The sequence below is a fragment of the Hyla sarda genome, chromosome 6 (assembly GCF_029499605.1).
Source record: "Hyla sarda isolate aHylSar1 chromosome 6, aHylSar1.hap1, whole genome shotgun sequence".
Lineage (NCBI taxonomy): Eukaryota > Metazoa > Chordata > Amphibia > Anura > Hylidae > Hyla > Hyla sarda.
The window spans coordinates 9,126,382-9,142,133 of NC_079194.1; the positions used below are offsets into that span (position 1 = coordinate 9,126,382).

Genomic DNA, 15,752 nt, shown 5'->3' on the forward strand with positions numbered 1-15,752 from the left:
GAACAGAGACCTGCTCGTCCTCAGTGTAGAGAGACCCGCTTGTCCTCAGTGTAGAGAGACCCGCTTGTCCTCAGTGTGCAGATACCCGCTTGTCCTCAGTGTGCAGGGCCCTGCTTGTCCTCAGTGTGCAGAGCCCTGCTTGTCCTCAGTGTACAGAGCCCTGCTTGTCCTCAGTGTACAGAGCCCTGCTTGTCCTCAGTGTACAGAGCCCTGCTTGTCCTCAGTGTACAGAGCCCTGCTTGTCCTCAGTGTACAGAGCCCTGCTTGTCCTCAGTGTACAGAGCCCTGCTTGTCCTCAGTGTACAGAGCCCTGCTTGTCCTCAGTGTACAGAGCCCTGCTTGTCCTCAGTGTACAGAGCCCTGCTTGTCCTCATTGTACAGAGCCCTGCTTGTCCTCAGTGTACAGAGCCCTGCTTGTCCTCAGTGTACAGAGCCCTGCTTGTCCTCAGTGTACAGAGCCCCGCTTGTCCTCAGTGTACAGAGCCCCGCTAGTCCTCAGTGTACAGAGCCCCGCTAGCCCTCAGTGTACAGAGCCCCGCTTGTCCTCAGTGTACAGAGCCCCGCTTGTCCTCAGTGCACAGAGCCCCGCTTGTCCTCAGTGTACAGAGCCCCGCTTGTCCTCAGTGTACAGAACCCCGCTTGTCCTCAGTGTACAGAACCCTGCTTGTCCTCAGTGTACAGAACCCCGCTTGTCCTCAGTGTACAGAGCCCTGCCTGTCCTCAGTGTACAGAACCCTGCTTGTCCTCAGTGTACAGAGACCTGCTTGTCCTCAGTGTACAGAGCCCTGCTTGTCCTCAGTGTACAGAGCCCCGCTTGTCCTCAGTGTACAGAGCCCCGCTTGTCCTCAGTGTACAGAGCCCCGCTTGTCCTCAGTGTACAGAGCCCCGCTTGTCCTCAGTGCACAGAGCCCCGCTTGTCCTCAGTGTACAGAACCCTGCTTGTCCTCAGGGTACAGAGCCCTGCTTGTCCTCAGTGTACAGAGCCCTGCTTGTCCTCAGTGTACAGAGCCCTGCTTGTCCTCAGTGTACAGAGCCCTGCTTGTCCATCCTCACTTCCTGTATTTGGTCTTTTACAGAGACACTCAGGCAATAGCTGCAGGGACAAAAATATACACATTTTTTAACCAATTTATATTACAAATATACATATAATATTATTTTCTACATTACTTTAAAGTGACCCCTTGTTTTAAAAGGGTATTCTGGGCAAAAACATTTTATCCCCTATCCAAAGGATAGGGGATAAGATGTCTGATCGCGGGGGGCCCGCTGCTGAGACCCCCCACGATCTCCCTGCAGCACTCGCATTCTATGCGTTTGCTGAATCTCCAGTTTCAGAAACTTCCGACATTACGCCACGCCCCCTCCTTCACGTCCCCAGTCCCGGAAACCTGGAAGTTTTTGAAACTGGAGATTCAGCACCCGCATAGAATGCCGGGGCTTCAGGGACATCCCGGGGAATCTCAGCAGCGCCCCCCCCCCCCCCCCCCGCAACCAGACATCTTATCCCCTTTGGATAGGGGGTAAAATGTTTTTGCCCGGAATACCCCTTTAATGCTGTACCCGCACTATAGCTCAGTGAATTGGGTTTAGTGCGGGTGAACAGCCTGTCAGTTTCCCTTTAACTACAAATGAGCATTGCAGATTAACCAGGGCAGAGAAGGATTGTAATGTTTTTATAGTACATGTGGGTTTAGTGGCTATATCTTTTTTATCTTTAGTTAATGAAATCATTTTTGTCTTTTGTCACAATGCATGATACCATTATATTATACTATGTTTTTTGTTTTATTTTTGACTATAAGAATACAGTCTTGTGTATAAAAAAAATTGTACTAAAATGGCTTGAGCTTAGGTGACTCGATTTAGTGTTGTCATTTAAATAACCTGCCACTAGATGGCCTTCTGAGCTTATTTATGGAAGCAAATCCATGGGCTCTTACTGACAGGTACCAGAAAAACAAAGGACGTAATTGTAACCACCCGAACTTTGCTTAGTTGTGAACATTTCCTGTTACCTTATTACCTGTGGTACACAACCAAATAACAAAATCAATAATTTGGGGATCAATTCAACTTTTTAGATGTCTTGGTTGTGAAATGATTCTGATATATTTGCTGTGCAGACTATTTGTTACTTATAGAAAATTTTTGCCTAAACTGTGATGGACGTTAAAAATGCTTTGTATTTTTGTTGATGCCGCTCAGTTATCTGTTCAGGGGAAGATTGTTGTCTGTCGGTTTAAGAGCTTTTTGAATCTTTTAAAGTACTACTACATAGCGGACATAACGCAGACAACGTCAATGCATTTGTTAATGCATTCATGTGGGCATTCCACAGAAAGAAATTACGTGTTGATTATTTCTGTGGAGGTCGGAATCGGAATTTCCACAGCTGATGTTTCCACTGCGGAAATTTTGCCATGTGTACTGTGTGGCAGAATTCCATTGAAATCAGATGGACTCTGCTGCAGTGGAATTTCCAAGCAGAATTTTTCTCCTGGGTTCCCTTTGGAAATTCCACCTTGTAAATGAGACCTAAGGCTGGAAACACACACAGCATTTTTCTTAAAAAGTGCCTAAAAAAAAGCCATACTCCCCGCAATGCGTTTTTGGGCCATAAACGCTAAGGTCAGATGTTAACTGGCATTCATTAGGGTAATGCCGTCATGGAGTTTTTTTTTGTGTGTTTCTAGGCCTGTTGCAGTTTTTCCAAAATCACAGCCTGTCACAGTTTAGTCTTATTTCTATTTTAGTTTCTTGTACATGGCTGCTATACTTATACTCAGAAAGCTCTTAAAGAAGCAATCAAAGGATCACAGGTTCAAGTCCCAAGTAAAAAAAATCAACATAAACAATAAACAAAAATAAAAAAACTAAATGTAATTGGTATCACTCCTACTATGACAACCTATGTGTATTTTTGGGGATTTTGGGGGAGACTTATCAAAACTTGTCCAGAGGAAATGTTGCTGAGTTGCCCATAGCAACCAATCAGATCGCTTCTTTAATTTTTCAGAGGCCTTTTCAAAAATGAAAGAAGCGATGTGATTGGTTGCCATGGACAGGTTTTGATAAATCTCCCCCTTTTAATCAACAGCTTTGACTGTAAAGCCTGAATAACGTGTTGACTATTATCTATTATGAAGTACAATAAGGGCAATTCCAAACTCATTCAGTTTTATGTTTTAGTATTACACCTTATTGTCAACCTTTCAGGAGTCAAGATGAACAAAAACAGAAATTTTGCTTTATTTTTATTTTTATTTAGTTTTGTTTTCACTGTGTTGAATAAATAGCTTAAAGGGGTATTCCAGGCAAAACCTTTCTTATATATATCAACTGGCTCCGGAAAGTTAAACAGATTTGAAATTACTTCTATTAAAAAATCTTAATCCTTCCAATAGTTATTAGCTTCTGAAGTTTTCTGTCTAACTGCTCAATGATGATGTCACGTCCCGGGAGCTGTGCATGGTGGGAGAATATCACCATAGGAACTGCACAGCTCCCGGGACGTGAGTCATCAGAGAGCAGTTAGACAGAAAACAACAACTCAACTTCAGAAGCTAATAACTATTGGAAGGATTAAGATTTTTTAATAGAAGTAATTTACAAATCTGTTTAACTTTCCAGAGCCAGTTGATACATAAAAAAAGTTTTGGCCTGGAATACCCCTTTAATAGTTTTATAGCTTGGGTTGGTGTGAAAGTCACAGTTCCAAATATGTGTATTTTTCTTTTTTTTTTCCTTTCTATACAAGCATTTTGTAAGGGATTGGTTATGAAATATTGATATTTTGTAGAGACATATCAAAAGTTTTTATTGGTCTGGGTCTGAGTGTTAAGACCCCAACTGATCACAAGCCGAGAGAAGTCCGCTCTTAGCGCATTTTCTTGGCTTTGTGTCATGTGACTTGAACGGACTTACAATATAAGTCTATGAGGATCAATAGGTCTCATAAACACAGAGTGGGGAGAGAAGTGCATGGCAGCGTATCCTTTTCCCTGCTTGTTCTTGCCATCGGCCAGGGTCTGAACACTTAGACCCCGACCGATAAAAACTTTTGTAATCTCTCTACGACATAGTAAAAGTGCAATAAAAAGACATGTCAAAAGCTTTTATCAATTGACATGTATGCTTTACATTTTTTTTTACATTTTATCTTATGTCTACTGGGGGACTTGGACTCACAGTTATTTGATTGCTTATACTATACACTGTACTACGTCTGCAATGTTTTATGACTGGCAAGGCCTAATAGGTTTACAAGGATGGCAGTCCTGGGAGCCGTCATTAGACCTAAGGTAACCATGGTAACCTTTTGGCATACCGCAAATCACATTGTAGGTTGCTAATGGGGTAACTCCTCTGTAAACGGCTTAGATGCTGTAGTTGCTATTGGCCACAGCATTCAAAGGATTAAACTGCTAGGATCTTGCCTAATTCTGTTATATATTAAAAAGCAGGAGAGCGCTCCATAGCGTGAAAACGCCTATAGGTAGACCAGCAAAATAACTAGGAACTCTTACCATAGGCGGTTGTGTGAGCTCACACACAACAATGGTCAGCGTGAATGAGTAAAGGGGCCCGGTCTGCAGCCTCCCCAACCATGCGAACAATAGCAGGTAAAACGTCCAAAAGAGCGGTGGGTTTCAGCGGCGCTGACCAGGTCAGCGCCGCTGAAACCCACTGCTCTTTTGGAAGTTTTACCTGCTATAATCCTGTGATATGACACCCAAGCACATGCTGTACTCTGCACAGGACACCAGTGTGGGGCTCATTCCACTATGCCATAAAATGGAGTATGCAGAGAAATTAAGCCCTTTACTTGATGCTGTAAATACACATATTGCTGTTCACGAATTGGCTCCAACTAAGCCAACTCTTTAACCTTTTTATGACATCCATTAGTAATGTACGACAGGTAAAATGTAGCACTCCTTAGGGTGGGTTCACACCACAATTTTACTATACGGTTTCGGCATACGGTTTCATAAAAAAAAAAACATATGCAACCGTACAGAAAACCGTGCCCATAGACTTCCCATTCAAAACTGTATGCACCATAATGTATACGGTTGTCTCTGTTTTTCAAACCATACGGTTTTTTACTTTTTTTTTTTTTTGGACAGAAAACAGTGGCGTACCATGGTTTTTGGTCCAGGTGAAAAACTGTATTAGGGCGCATTCACACGGGCGTATTTGTCAGCAGATCCGCAGCTGCGGATCCGCTGACAAAGGCCCTTAAAGTGCTGCCCTCTGTGTGCCTGCTAATAGCGGCAATCCGCCGCTACCAGCAGACACACTGTGAAGTGCGAGTCGCAGTGTATCCTCACATCCCGCACATCGCGGCCGCTCTCCCGGCTCCCTGAGCAAACACAGAGAGCGGCTGCGATGTGTGCGAGTACACTGCAGGGTAACTCGCACATTGCAGTGTGTCTGCTGGTAGCGGCGGATTGCCGCTATTAGCAGGCACAAAGAGGGCAGCACTTTAGGGGCCTTTGTCAGCTGATCCGCAGCTGCGGATCCGCTGACAAATACGCCTGTGTGAATGCACCCTTAAACTGTATACATTTTTTTTAACATGGGAGTCAATGGGAACCGTACAGAACTGTATGTGCGTACGGTTCCATCCTGTTTTCACCATACGGATTTTGACTTTGCACAGTTTTTTTTCTTGGAATTTCAATTAAAAAAGTAAAACTTTATTCATAATGGAGTGAAAAGTTAAAAACGTATACGTTTTTTTTCTTAAAAAACAGATGCAACTGGACATGATTTTTCAAACCGTATACGGTTTTTAACCATATACAGATAAAAATTTGTATACACGTTTTGATACAGTTTAGTCAGGTTTTGAGGAATCCGTTTTTTTAAATCAAAAACATGATATAGGAACTGTATTGCAAAAACATGGTGTAAACCCACCCATACATGTTGGATGCCAGCTGCTAACAGAAGCCAGATATCAATTACCGGCATCAGAGATTACTCCCCTAGATGTATCAGTCCATAGTGACCACAACATTTAGAGTCTTATGTAACTTATAAAATGTATTTTTTTTATTACTTAACTCAAGTATCTCTGGCATATGCCCACCCACCACTGGGAAGAGCCAGGGCACCATTCTGGAGATTGCCAGGGGTCCAAAAAGTCAGACCACCTGACGATCAGACACTTATTCTCTATATTGTGCATAGTTGATAAGTTTCTAGGGGCTGGATCACCCCTTTAAGAGATTAAGAATGTGTATGTTAGGCTGCGTTCACATCACAATTTCTCCATCCGACTTGAGTACACGATTTTATAACTTAAAATCATATATAAAGTCGGATCCATTGACCTCTTTTAAAAAATCGGATCAATTACACACATCCGATTTGATCCGCATCCGATTTCACACTATTTTTGTTCGGGTCTGAAATCGGGTTTGACCACGATTTCAGACCTGAACAAAAATCGTGTGAAATCGGATGCGGATCAAATCGCATGTGTGTAATGGATCCGATTTTTTAATGCAGGTCAATGGATACGACTTTATATACGATTTCATACTATTTTAAGTTATAAAAATCGTTTACTCAAGTCGGATGGAGAAATTGTGATGTGATCGCAGCCTTAGCATTGATTGGACAGTGTCAGTGGGTATACGGAGGCGCCCCATTGACAAAGACATTGACATCCAGTTGTCTATTGATATGTTTCCTGAAGAAATAATAAAAATCGGAATTCACACTATCCTAATACAGACATATTTTTACACCATATTACAGCTGCAAGGACTGTCAGTTCGGGTTATCAGACCCACAGTTGAGCTGAGACTTGCAGCCACAATACGGATGTAAAAATGTGTCCATATTGGGCTAGTGTGAACCGATCATCAGACACAATGCAGACTTCTAAATTATTATTGCTTTACAACGTTATTAGAAGAAATGAGAAAAAAAAAACTCCCTTATTATTGGATCATTGTCTGCATCATGGACCAAAGATTGTGCCTGCATGAATGCACATTTTAACGTTATGTTCATAAACATTCGATTTTTTGCTGAAATTTCTGTCACTGTCCCAGTCATCTCACTGAGGCTTTCAAAAATGCCTACACATGCTGCAGAAACTACCCATTTAGATTAAAGGGGTACTCCACTGCCCCAGCGTCTGGAACGTTTAGTTCAGAACTCTGGGTGCGGGGTTCGTGACGTCATGGCCACACCCCTCATGATGTCACCCCCCCCCCTCAATGCAAGTCTATGGGAGGGGGCGTGACGTCCGTCACGCCCCCTCCCATAAACTTGCATTGAGGGGGCGTGGTGTGATGTCACGACCCCCGCAGCCCGTACCCAGCATTCGGAACTAAATGTTCCGGACACTGGGGCAGTGGAGTACCCCTTTAACCCCTTAACGTCGAGCGCCGTAAATGTACGTCCTGGTGAGTTGGTACTTAACGCACCAGGACGTACATTTACATCCTAAGCATAACCGGAGCCGCAGCCAGGGACCCGCCCATAATGTCGGACACCCGCAATCCCGCGGAGGTCCGCCATTAACCCCTCAGATGCTGTGATCAATACAGATCACGGCATCTGCAGCGTCGTGGTCACTAAAATAGATGATCGGATCGCCCGCAGCGCTGCCGCGGCAATCCGATCATCCAGCACGGCAGCCGTAGGTCCCCTCACCTGGCTCCGCTGCCTTCCGGGAGTCTTCTTATGTGATCTGTCTTCCCGCAGACCAGAGCAGAAGATGACCGAGAACCCTGATTAGTGCTATGTCCTATACATAGCACTGAACAGGATTAGCAATCGAGTGATTGCTATAAATAGTCCCCTAAGGGGACTATAAGAGTTTAAAAATAAAAGTAAAAAAATAAAGTAAAAAAAAATGTGAAAAACCCCCTCCCCCGATAAAAACGTAAATTGTCCCATTTTCCCTATTTCACCCCCAAAAAGTGTAATTTTTTTTTTATATACATATTTGGTATTGCCGCTTGCATAAATATCTGAACTATTAAAATAAAATATTAATGATATTAATGATGGTGAACGGTGTGAACGTAAAATAAAAAAAAATTCCAAAATAGATGCTTTTTTATAACATTTTATTCCCCAAAAAATTTATAAAAAACTGATTAAAAGTTCTATATAAGCAAATATGGTATCAATAAAAAGTACAGGTCACGGCGCAAAAAATGAGCCCTCATACCGCCGCTTATACGGAAAAATGAAAAAGTTATAGGTCTTCAAAATAGGAGGATTTTAAACATACTAATTTGGTTAAAAAGTTTGCGATTTTTTTTAAGTGCAACAGTAATAGAAAAGTATGTTATCATGGGTATCATTTTAATCGTATTGACCCAAAGAATAAAGAACACATGTCATTTTTACTGTGAAATGTACGGCGTGAAAACAAAACCTTCCAAAATTAGTAAAATTGCCGTTTTCTTTTTAATTTCACCACACAAAGTATTTTAGTATTTTTTGGGTTGCGCCACACATTTAATGGTAAAGTGAGTGATGTCATTACAACGGACAACTGGTCGCGCAAAAAACAAGCCCTCATACTAGTCTGTGGATGAAAATATAAAAGAGTTATGATTTTTTGAAGGCGAAGAGGAAAAAACTAAAACGTAAAAATTTAATTGTCTGCATCCTTAAGGCCCAAATGGGCTGCATCCTTAAGGGGTTAAAGAGGTTATCCAGCGTAAAAAAAAACTCATGGCCCATCCTTAGGATAGGCCAACAAAATTGACATAATTAACATAAATGGGACAACACTGCTATACCTCATACCACCACTTCAAATAGTATGGCATTTGCATGTAAGACACCCTGTAGCCAACATAGATATTAAAGAAGCTACAGTGAAGCTTGAATGAAGTAGCCTCTTCATTTAGAATAGATTGGGGCTTTAAAGGGGTTGTGCGCTGCCCTGACTTTCGGAGCTCCGCTCACAGCTCACAGTGTGTGCGGGCTTCCGTGTTCACAGCCGCCTGGCGTGACGTCACGCCCGGCCCCTCGCGACGTCTCGCCCGCCCCTTTCAACGAAAGTCTATGGGAAGGGGTCGTGACAGCGGTAGACTTTGGTAGAGGGGGCCACGAACATGGAATGAACACGGAGTAATGAACTTCCGGACGCTGTGAGCGGAGCTCCGAAAATTAGGGCAGCGCACAACCCCTTTAAGCAGATGGTATTCTCTATTACTTGAGTTATATTTAGTCTCCATTCAGTACATATTAAAGAGGTTGTGCACAGAAAATGATCTTATCCCCCTATTTGACCCATTGCAATCCCCAGAACAGGCCCCTGGCTTCCACTGAGAGTGTGTGCTGTAGATGGCATGTGCTCCATTTATTTGTATGGGGGCACTGGAGATGCTGAGTGCTGTACTAGGGTATTTCTAGCGCTCCCATAGAAGTGAATGGAGTATGTGCTGTCTACAGCACGCTCTCTCAGTACTAGTCAGGGCCCCATTCTGGAGATTTCAGGGGTTCTGACCACAGTGGTAGGGGATAAGATTATTTTCATCGGACAACCCCTTTTACTTAAAGGAAAACTGTCAGCCTGTTCACCCACACTAAACCCAATACACGTGGTTATAGTGCGGATGAGGGGTCACTTACTTAGATATGTTCAGTAGGTCCTGAGATATGTCCCCCAGAATCCTCTACTGAATTCAGTGAAACGCAAGCAGGGGGCGGGGCTCTACCCACTCAATGTACGAATATATAAAGTGAGTGGGCGGAGCCCCGTCCCTTGTGCGCTATTCACCGAATTTAGTAGATGATCTTCTGGGGGAGATATAGCAGGACCTACTGGGCATATTTAAGTAAGTGACCCCTTGTTATACTCCTGTTCACCCGCACTATAACCCAGTTAATTGGGCTTAATGTGGGTGAACAGGCTGACAGTTTTCCTTTAAGAATATTTTTTTCAGTTATCACAGGTTAGGCAGTAGGTAAAGAAGCACTCCAGTTTTTTTTCCCCATATCATAAATACTCCCCATCGATAGTCCTACATCACGATATGTTTTATTCCAGCACAGCTGCATCCATGCATTTCATTACTGTAACTGGGCCATGTGATCGTCAGCCTGACCAACATTATATTACAATGTTTAATGTGTCAGAGGAAGTGGTCAGTCCTGGGTCGGCTGACTTCCTGTGAACTGCAGTATGACTTAATCACCGATCAGACCCCTTCTAGGTCCCAGACCCCTCCCAGCTCTAGCTGTATACTGCTGCTGCTATCTCGATAGGATCAGGATTCAAATCTTGATAAAACACCTTAAAGGGGTACTCCGCTGCTCAGCGTTTGGAACAAACTGTTCCCAACGCTTGAGCCGGAGTCAGGAGCTCGTGATGTCATGAAGTCACGTCGCCCCTCAATGCAAGTCTATGGGAGGGGGCGTGATGGCAGTCACGCCCCCTCCCATAGACTTGCATTGAGGGGTTGGGGTGTGACGTAATGAGGGGGCGGGGCTATGATGTCACAAGCTCCCGGCTCCAGCGTTCAGAACAGTTTTTTCCAAACGCTGAGCAGCGGAGTACCCCTTTAACTGGGATTATAGGTAAAATCATTTTTTCCTTATGACAATATTTTTTCTAAAAAATGCACTTTTAATAAGAAAACATATGAAAACTGCACATAATGTGAACTTACACCAACCCATAGCAGTTTAGGCTTCTAGTAGCTGGAGTCTAGCCAGATGATTAGAATTGTATTATAAAGTGATATGCAGAGATGAGACTCCACCCCCTCTCTTTGCAAAGTCAGAGAAATCTTGGGAGATGTAGGAAATTATTTCTGTTCTGAAACAGGAACCAATATGGCTGAAAACCCCCTGCCTGCCACATTAACTAAAACACGTAAGCACAAGGCATACACAAGAACCTCTACATTATTCTCAAATAATAACCTATGTTGCCTATGTTGCTTTAAATAAGGCAAAATAAAATCTTGTAGTGCTTTATTAAAGCTACAAATTGTTCTATTTCATCAATAAATAAAAAAAACATTATTTTACAAATCAGTTTGGACATTTCGTGCATAAGCCTGTATGCGTACTTGACGACTTTGCATGTCTTTCCTTTCTTATCACACTGCATTGAGACATACCTGACAATGTATAAGCCCATGGCAATCTACAAACACTTGTCAGATCTGAGTGAGATGCTTAGATAATGTACCGCTCCTTATCACCGCTAATTATTGATTGACACTATGTTAATGTTGGAAAACATTGCTGCTCATTTTGGATATGTACCCGGTAAGCTTGTAGCTGTCACACATACCATTCTGTAAATAGACACTTATTTTGTTGCAATAAAAACATATATTGTAAATAAGTGTTAAACCGGAGCTGTCAGCAGGAAAATGGTGGTAAATAATCCTATTGCTAGATAGCGTTAGTCATCATGATTCCAAGCATACCTTAGAGTAGTGGTCTTCAACCTGCGGACCTCCAGATGTTGCAAAACTGCAATTCCCAGCATGCCCGGACAGCCAACGGCTGTCCGGGCATGCTGGGAGTTATAGTTTTGCAACATCTGGAGGTCCGCAGGTTGGAGTCCTCTGCCTTAGAGTATTCCAATAGCCTTCTCCATCTGCAAGCCTTTTTGTCATTATGCAAATGAGACTGAAGTGTCCAGGGGGCGTTTTCCAGCACTGCAAGAGCCTATGCAAGTCCAGCCGTGTCCTTTTTTTTTTTTTTTTTTTTATCACTGCCCATTGGCTCACCTGCATCCACCTACCCTGTTAAACTGGTAGCCACTGGATAAAGAGGACATGGACTGGACATACCTAAGCTCTTGCTGTGCCCCCTGGGCTTTTAAAGTGTACCCTTCAGATCCAACAAAAAAAATTTTTTTTTTCAATATGTCACTCAGTACCTAATCCTGACCATGTACATCTAATTTTTATGTGTCTAGCACCTTTTATTTATTTATTTTTATTACACTTTTAATTTAGCTCACTAGTCTGAATTCCTCTCAAAGGAAGGGGGTGTGGCCTCACTGTGCAGGTCTCCGCCCCCTCCCTCAGTATGCTTTCTGCTCACATCTCCCCTAGCAATAGCAAAACTACAACTCCCAGCTTGTCCTCACTGACAGTAGCGGGACACAAGCTGACAGTGGGAGGATTTTTCCTGTGCTCACAGCTGTCAATCAAGGAAGTGTGTCCATGACATAGGTGATGACTCATGGACACAGCAGGAGTAGTATGTGTCCAAGCAGGCAGGGGGGCAGTTCTTTGAAATACTGAAAATGTTCTAATGAAAGCAATTGCAAAACCTATTGGTTATACATGCTTTACAACATATCAAAAGTTTTTGTATCTGACAGCGCCCATTTAAGCCTCATTTACATATTAACAAAAAGGTTTGTATTTTGGCACTGAAAAGGACTAAAAGATAAAAATGGTATGCTTGAAATACTGATGAGAAGCCCTATGTGGGCATGTGCTTATTCACACCCCTGTTATCCTGCTGACTGGTCTGCTTTAAAGGGGTATTCCCACATAGTCATAGCATATAAACATATTCCATAAACATCTGAAAGGTATGTAGAAAACTGGGGTCCTCTCATCCACCAGATGATGCAGTTGTTGCATCCAGGCAAGAAATGAATGCATTGGTCGCCATACATGTAGGGCTCTTCATTTACTTTTATGGGAGTTATTGAAGCAGCTTTATGGCAACTGATCCATTACTTCTTCTGTGAATAGACAGAATTTACGCTGCGGAAAATCTGCCGCAGTCCCTACTGACTTCAATGGGCCTTGCGGCGGATTTTCCGCTGCGTAAGTTCCGCCGCGGACAATTTGCTATGGACAGCCGAGTAGAGCCCGTCCCTTTCAAATACGCTGTGGAAAACCCGCAAAAACAAAGAGCGTGTGAACACACCCTTAATAACTAAGATTGTTAAAGGGAAACTGACCATCCCAGCTTCGATCTCACCTTCCCATTGGTGGCAATGCAGTCTGCATGGAATTGTACCAAATTGTACATAATTATTCTTTTGGCAGAGTCCAGAATCTCCACTGTAAAAATTCTGCAACGGAAATTCTGCAGTGTGCACGGTGCAGCAGAATCCCCTTCAAAACAATGAGAGGCCGCTGCAGCTAAATTTTCAAACTGAATTAATCAGTACTGAGTTTCTGTAGCGTGAATGGGCTCTTAAAGTGTATTTGTCAGATCTTACAAAAAAACTGATATGTTTCTCAGTACCTAATCCTGACCATGTACATGTAATTTTTTATTTAGTATAAAAATTCCTCTTTTCATTACCTCACAGTGTTAGAAACCCTTTTGGGGAAGTGGGGGGAGTCCCTCTCTTGGGGTGGTGGAAGGTGATTGGTGTGTGGTAGGAGGGGGCGTGTCCCTCTCTTGTGATGGGAGGTAATTGGTGTGTGGTGGGAGGGGGCGTGTCCTTTCTTGTGGTGGTGGGAGGTGATTGGTGTGTGGTGGGAGGGGGCGTGTCCCTCTCTTGTGGTGGGAGGTGATTGGTGTGTGGTGGGAGGGGGTGAATCCCTCTCTTGGGGTGGTGGGAGGTGATTGGTGTGTGGTGGGAGGGGGCGTGTCCCTCTCTTGTGGTGGGAGGTGATTGGTGTGTGGTGGGAGGGGGTGAATCCCTCTCTTGGGGTGGTGGGAGGTGATTGGTGTGTGGTGGGAGGGGGCGTGTCCCTCTCTTGTGGTGGGAGGGGCGTGTCCCTTCTTGTGGTGGTGGGAGGTGATTGGTGTGTGGTGGGTGTCCCTCTCTTGTAGAGGTGGGAGGTGATTCGTCTGTCTGCTCATGCAGTCTTGTCGATCAGTCATCTCTTGTCCATGACCCACGGACAAGCATGATGCTGCTGCAGGACTGGTTAGTGTCCAAGTAAATATGGAGACCCCCTAGTGGTGGGATCTTCAGGAGCCATTTTCTTTATTAAATATTCAAAAATAAAGGTCTAATCAATCTAATAAAAGGTCTTTCATTTTTATCCGTAACCCACGTATAAAAAGTTTTTGGATCTGATAGTGCCCATTTAAGTTTTAGCTGTGTAAAACAAGTCATATGGGTTTGTTTGTCTTTTTACAAAAAAATCTGCTGTCAAATTGGCACATTTTGGCAAATAATGTGTTAAAGGGGTATTCTGTTTTCCAGAATATGTTGCTGGGGCTGCAAAAGAACATATATGCTCCTACTTACCTACTTTGCTTCCTCGGGAGTCACCCTGGAAGTCTTCCAGTTCCCCGCTGAATGCTCTGGACGCTACCTCCAGGATGGACCCAGTGACTTGCATTGAGGGGGCATGGCTGTGACGTCACGAGCCTCCGCCCCACATCGCCAGTCATCCGGCATGAAGCGAAGTTCGCTCCATGCATTGGTTGTCTGGGGTGGCACAGCCGAGATCACGTGGGTCCCCAGCGGCGGGACCCCCACGATCAGACATCTTATCCCCTATCCTTTGGATGTCTAGGAGTACCCCTTTGACTGTATGCTGTAATCCTCCATTTTTTGCCATAGTTTAGCAGCAATTGAAAATAAAAAATTACATTAAAACCAGAGCAAAAGCAGTTTAAAGGACAACTATTACAATTTTTGGTGTTGGTTTATGTATCATTTTACCTGTTTCTAATGAAATCTTGTCCAGTCATATGTTTTACTACTTTGTATAAGTATCTGTATGTCCAGTATATTTGACATTACTAAAACAATAATAATCTCACTCTTTCTTGTAGTTGGAGATAGCACCATGGAGGAATTTGATCTCTGTCTGGAAGACTTGTTTTATACTGGACCATCCCAAAAAAATGTGTAAATAAATATAAGGCATTAAAAATTTAGTGTTATAATTCTTTTTGCAATTGAGTTTTATTGCTTTCCAGTTTTATGTGAAAAATGTAGACAATTCTGCTGTACAAACCTTCATGGCAGTCTGTGCTGTTCTAGCTGTTGAAATGGACCATTATGCGAGTCTGAACAGAGTCTAAGGCTAGGGCTACTGTTTTAAGTTCTACAACTTGATTTTAAGGCCGTGTTCACACTGAGGAATCTCCGGACGGAATTTCCGTTAGAGATCCTACAGGCAGCGCCAGGACCGGGCGGACTGCATTGTCGTCCGCATTGACGGCAAAGCATTTTTTCAACTGATTCGCTGAAAGATCCGCTCAGAAATGCATTGGTGTCTATGGGAACAGCAATTAAAGGGATTCTCCCCATAAGGTGATTTTAGTACGTACCTGGCAGGCAGTAATGGACATGCTTAGGAAGGATCTGCGCTTGTCTTGGGGATAAATGGCTATGTTGTGAGATTACCTTTTTGTGTGGCTAGCTTTTTGTGAACTGGTATTTCCTGTTTGATTTTTTCTTTTTTTTACTACAAGTCCCATAATTCCATTTTCCTCCCTCCCACACATCAGCCACCCCACCCATTGAAACATAAATGAGCTGCATCTATTCAAAAGACCTGTGGTTTTCAATCAGGATGCCTACAGCTGTTGCATTAGTTGCAGATTGATCCCTCCACCTATTGAAGTAGACCGGCTCCCTCCCTGTAATTAGCTGACTAGTGAGTCAGGTCTCGGCCGCATTGCAACCTGGGAAAAATCAGAGACAACAGTCATTTTGTATGCTGTTAAAAATAAATATTGGGGTGAAATCACAGAAGAATTGTGAGAAAACCGTCACACACAGGTACAGACACTATATTACGAACTACACTAACTTTACAGCCCCCGTAGCATAGTCAATGGTCCTAGTGCCGTTCGCGAGA

At 43.3% G+C, this 15,752-nt stretch overlaps 1 protein-coding gene across 3 annotated transcripts in view; it reads left to right on the forward strand.

Moving 5' to 3' along the window:
- Window positions 1-15,752, forward strand: part of HFM1 (helicase for meiosis 1) — a 161,355-nt gene that overhangs the window by 28,729 nt on the left and 116,874 nt on the right. For all 3 annotated transcript variants that reach the window (XR_008844730.1, XM_056523169.1, XM_056523168.1), the window contains exon 2: window positions 14,719-14,794. Coding sequence is in view for 2 of the 3 variants with exons in the window: in XM_056523169.1 (XP_056379144.1) it covers window positions 14,733-14,794 (62 nt within the window). In the remaining variant the exon portion in view is untranslated. The remainder of the gene's footprint in view (window positions 1-14,718; window positions 14,795-15,752) is intronic.